Source organism: Podospora anserina, chromosome 1 (genome assembly GCF_000226545.1).
Source record: "Podospora anserina S mat+ genomic DNA chromosome 1, supercontig 3".
Taxonomy (NCBI): Eukaryota; Fungi; Ascomycota; class Sordariomycetes; order Sordariales; family Podosporaceae; genus Podospora; species Podospora anserina.
The window spans coordinates 38,499-43,585 of record NW_001914845.1 but is presented as its reverse complement, the minus strand read 5'-3'; the positions used below and the strand labels follow the sequence as shown (position 1 = coordinate 43,585).

The window sequence follows — 5,087 nt, the reverse complement described above, 5'->3', positions numbered from 1 at the left end:
CCCCCCCCCCTGATGTTGATGATAAGCTAACGGTGGTGATAGTATGAATGGAATCTGGTCCAACGAGAGAGGTGAGACAGGGCTGGGTTTGATCGGCACAAGCGGACAATCACCATAAAATAAAGGCCACGGGAAGATGGTCAGAAAGGAGAGAAGACAGGGTGAGGGGGGGGGTTGGTTTAGCGCCAAGGAGTGGGTGGTCACTCATGCCATCACCATTATTATCACATTTCCAGCGAAGTGTCTGAATTAGAGTTGATAGATATTTGGATGTGTCCTGCGGGGAAAAAAAAGAAAACCTTTAATTTCTTACCCGTTCTGCAATATGGCTTTTGGTTTACCGGTTTTATGACCTCATGTCTTTGAAAACACGTCTATTCGTATTAGACCACCCTCTCTGCCCGTTTATAAACGCCAATATGTACAATTGATACAGCTTCTCTTTTCCACTCTTTCTGTCTGTCTCCATTGCTTCCCTCTCTCGGCCTGGGCCTCATGTACGCCCATCATGTCGTATCGGTTTTTCGGTTCCAATGTTCAATCCCCTCTTCTACCTCCCATCCCTCAGCTTCCCTGATGTTTCCTTCTCGGTTCATTCGTCTCGTCCCATTACTCCGTCTCGTCCCCGTATTCCGTCAACTTCTTCCTCGGCGTAGTTGGCACTATTATCACAGACACTGATTAGCACAGGACCCAATGTCTATTGTTGTGCAAGAGTATATACCGGGGTAAGTCATGGGGATCTGAGGCGCGTCATAGTCGCCCAGGGCGCGGCGGACAGGAGGGACGACGATGAGGTGCAGAGGGCCGAAGCCGGCGATGACGCAGGACCAGAAGAGGGAAGGGCGCTCGCGGGCGGCCCAGCGGCAGTATTTGAGGGGGGTGGCCCAGAAGCGGGGGGTTGCGCCGGACATTTTTGTTTGTTTCTTTCCTCTGCTTCGCCCTTGGTTAGCCAATTGCGGGTGTTTGTATAGGTTGTGGTGGCATGAACATACTGTGGTGGTTTGGGCTCGACCTGACCTGGGGGGGGGGGGAGCTTTCGAAGCTACTTGGGCTGGGGTGGTGGGAGCTTCAATTGACTTGATTGCGATAGGTTGCTGGCCGGTGAAACTGCGGGTAATTCTTACAGAGCACTGAGCAAGAGCAGGGGCCCCGCAGTCTCAAATGTTTAAAGGTGGGTCTGGCATCAACGGGGCAAGGGGGGTAGAAGTTGTGGTCTTGGCAAGGCTACGTATGCTGAATTGGTGATTATTAGCTGTGGTACCTAAAGCTGCTGCTGTTGCTGCGCGCGCCCGTGGCATCAACTTCGACAACTATACAACAGACGGATCGATCGCCCAAGATGTTACGGTCAACATCGCTGCTCCTTTCGTTATTTGCTTTCCTGCTATGCTGGGGGGCTGCGCTTGTGTCGGCTGTTAGCACCTCCGGCAACAGGTTGCTGGCTGTGTTTGATGAAGTGGGCGAGAAGGAGAATTATAGCAAGTTTTTGGGCGATTTAGAGGGTATGTTTGCAGAGGATGGACTGGGAATGGGATAGGGAGCTGGAATGCTGATCAATTGGTTGTGAATTACAGGCAGAGGATTCCAAATCACATATGAGACCCCCAAGAGCGAGTCCCTCGTCCTCTTCCACCTCGGCGAACGAGCTTACGATCATGTCATCTTCTTCCCGACCAAGACAAAGGGTATACTATTCTCTTGTTTCCTCTCCAAACATACCCCATTACTGACACCATGCGCTTTTAGGACTCGGCCCCAACCTGACGCCCCAAATTCTCGTCAACTTCCTCAACGCCAAGGGCAACATCCTCCACACCCTCTCCTCCGAGACTACAACCCCCAACACCCTCGTCTCCCTCCTCGCCGAGCTCGACATCACCCTCCCCACCGAACGCACCGGCCTCGTGGTGGACCACTTCTCCTACGATACCCTCTCCGGCGCCGAAACCCACGATGTTCTCGCCCTCCCCCCACCCGTCCCAGTGCGCAGTGATATCTCCCCCCTCTTCTCCGCCGGCGCCCCCAAAGACGCCCTCCTCGCCTTCCCCCACGGCGTTGGCGCTGTCCTCGGCCCCCGCGAGCATCTGACCCCCATCCTCCGCGCCCCCAAGACCGCCTACTCCTACAACCCCAAGGAGCAAGCCGACGTCCTCGATGTCGCCGACCTCTTTGCCGCCGGCCAGCAGCTCTCCCTCGTCACCGCTTTCCAAGCGATCAACTCTGCCCGTTTTGTCCTTCTCGGTTCTGCCGAAATGCTCCAAGACAAGTGGTTCGTCACCGAGATCGCCGCCCCAGGTGGTAAATCCGTCAAGACCTTCAACCGCGAGTTCGCCAAGCGTGTCTCCGCCTGGACGTTCCAGGAGTTGGGTGTTTTGAGGGTGAACTGGATCGAGCACCACCTTAACGAGGTAGCTGCTGTTAACAAGTCAAACCCCTATATCTATAGGGTAAAGAATGATGTTTGGACGAACCCCCCCATGTGAGCCCGTATGTAACCCACCTTTTATCATCAACTAACAATGGCGATAATGCAAGACCTACACCATCTCCCTCTCGGAATACGCCTACGACAAGTGGACCTCCTTCTCCCTCCCCGCCAACGACGTCCTCCAGCTCGAGTTCTCCATGCTCTCCCCCTTCCACCGCTTGCCTCTGACCCTCGACGAGACCCACTCCACCCCCGAAGCCTCGGCTTACACCGTCTCGTTCAAACTTCCCGATCAGCACGGCATCTTCAACTTCAAGGTCAATTACAAGCGCCCCTTCTTCACCAACGTCGAGGAGAAGAACACTGTGTCTGTCAGACACATGGCCCACGACGAGTGGCCCCGCAGCTTTGTCATTAGCGGTGCCTGGCCTTGGATTGCGGGCATCGGCGCGACGGTGAGCGGGTGGGTGGTGTTTGTTGCTTTGTGGATGTACAGTGCCCCTACGGGTAAGAAGGTGGGGAGCAAAAAGACCAACTAGATATGGGGGGAAGTGATGTAATGGGTGGGTGATTGAAAAAAAAGAACAAGGCCTTTTTTTATTTAAATTATCTATGTACAATTGTGGTTGATTTGTTTAGGTTTTCGTTGGAGCATGCAAAAAGATACACCGGCAAGGCGTCAAAGTCTAGGTCTGAGAATATATTGAATGAACCTGAACATGTCTGGAACTGATGTTATGAAACTCCTACCCAAGCACATGACCATAATGCTATCTAGACTGGAGTCAGAGCTCGCTTGAGCCTCAAGCCATCCACCAACTGCACATTCAGAAACGACGCACACAAAACCAAACATATCAATAATGCCCTCAGATTAGCTCTCTTCTGTTCCCACTGACAACCTGACAATCCACGCTCGGTAGAGAGACAGTGGAAAAGCGTCGGCTGCCTGCAAATTTGGCTTTTTGGATACCTTTGGTCATCACCAGGCATGCGTTTGGTTTGGTTTTGGTTTTGGGGGTACAAAAAGGATACCTTGTTTCTTCTCAAAAATTAACTTTGCGAAAATAAGAAAGAAATTGAGAAAGGAGAGTCGACAGAATGAGATTGGAAAAGCATTCACCCTCCACCTAGTCCATCTACCCAGGGCAGAACACACCCTTGGGATTTTTTGAGCCAAGTGAAAAAGAGGATCTTCCGGTCTCTGGCTTACGCTACCGGCGTTCACGTCCACCAGTGAGGGTCGATATGGCACCTTTTGCAGCGATATCTTCTGCCCAACAGGTCATTTCTTCGCCGTGGAACAAAACACACCGGATCCAGGTGGGGCAAGGACGACAGGGTCCTGTGTGAAAACACTACTGGTTACCGGAGATCGCCAGTGTGGGGGGAGGAAAGATGGGAGTCGGTGAAAGAGTGTGGCCTGCCTTGAGCCAATAGACAAGATGGCGATGGTTGCTGTGGTGCTGATGGATGCCGGCCTGTGACTTCACAGACAGGCTGCTCGATGGCCGAAGTGAAGGAATGTTAAACTGAAACAGTGTGGTATTTGGTGGAAGCTTCTCTCTCCCATTTCCTCGCCTTTGAACCAACCCTTGAAACCAAGCACGATTGCGAGCCGCTCCGATTGAAAACTACTTTTGTGACCGTCACTGGTGCTGCGCTGACATGTCTCCTGATTGCTTCTTTTCAGAAACTCAAAAGTCGACACCGGGCGCACCTCTGGAAATTGCTAATTGTCGTCATAGCGGCTTGGCTTCTTGTAACGAGAACCGATAGGGAAAGGGAGGCGAGGGAGAAGAGGTGATGTGTGCCATATGAAAACGATGTTCGTGCAAGGCTGCTCAGATATCCGTTCTTGATTATTCATGCTCTCCCAAGCCCTCTAGTAAGGGCTGGATGAGTCGGAAGGTCGGGTTTAGCTCGTCCCTGATGTTTCTTCATGGCAGGATATGTGTGTGAAGGAGGGTTGTTTGCTCTTGAATAACCAAAGCTGTCAGTAGACATCACTTGATGTTCTCTGTTGGCTGAAGATGAAAGATTGTGGTGAAATCGATCCAATCTCAAAAACGAGATCCATCTGCCGTTATAATAGAAAGAGACCGAGGCAGTCGTGACGGTTGTCGAAGGTCATGAAGTCGAGGCATGGTTAGAGGTAACCGCCCGCCTGAGGAGGGCTGCGCAGCTTGACAGCAGAACCGCTTGATCAGATCGTAACGAGATCTTGATCGCGTTGTTGGATGATAAATAAAACTATTAGAATAACAAGAAGAAACGCGGGAGATGATGCTGAAGCTATGCCTTCAGATGTGACGAGAAGGCAGGCCGCAGTGAGGTCGATGTGAAGCTCCAACCGCTGATGAGAATGGAATGAGGTCGCAGGAAGAGTTGAGCTGGAAGAAACGCGCTGAAGACGCTCGAGCCACAGCGCGGTAGCGCCACAACCGCGCTAGCCTGCTCTAAAACCAACCTCCATCCATAAGGCTGTGAATTTCCATGTCAGGCTGTGCGCGCGCATCTTGAATATATCAGCGACACCATCACCAGCGACGCCAACTTCGCGATCGCTTTCTCTACCACTCCCCACAACACCACACTCAACTAACAAATCAGGCCAGCGCCAATTCTTCAAAATGGTCAGTACATAACCCCCCCT

The 5,087-nt window shown here is 52.1% G+C and overlaps 2 protein-coding genes across 2 annotated transcripts; one reads left to right on the top strand and one right to left on the bottom strand.

Annotated features, from left to right (window-relative positions):
• Positions 1-592: 592 nt before the first annotated feature.
• Positions 593-914, bottom strand: PODANS_1_12970 (uncharacterized protein; the record flags this gene model as incomplete). The annotated part of the gene is made up of 2 exons (XM_001904964.1): positions 593-662; positions 724-914. 2 exons carry the CDS (start codon positions 912-914, stop codon positions 593-595), a joined length of 261 nt encoding a protein of 86 aa, XP_001904999.1.
• Positions 915-1,342: 428 nt separating this feature from the next.
• PODANS_1_12960 (uncharacterized protein) lies at positions 1,343-2,970 on the top strand (the record flags this gene model as incomplete). The annotated part of the gene is made up of 4 exons (XM_001904963.1): positions 1,343-1,505; positions 1,578-1,688; positions 1,750-2,462; positions 2,539-2,970. 4 exons carry the CDS (start codon positions 1,343-1,345, stop codon positions 2,968-2,970), a joined length of 1,419 nt encoding a protein of 472 aa, XP_001904998.1.
• Positions 2,971-5,087: the final 2,117 nt, after the last annotated feature.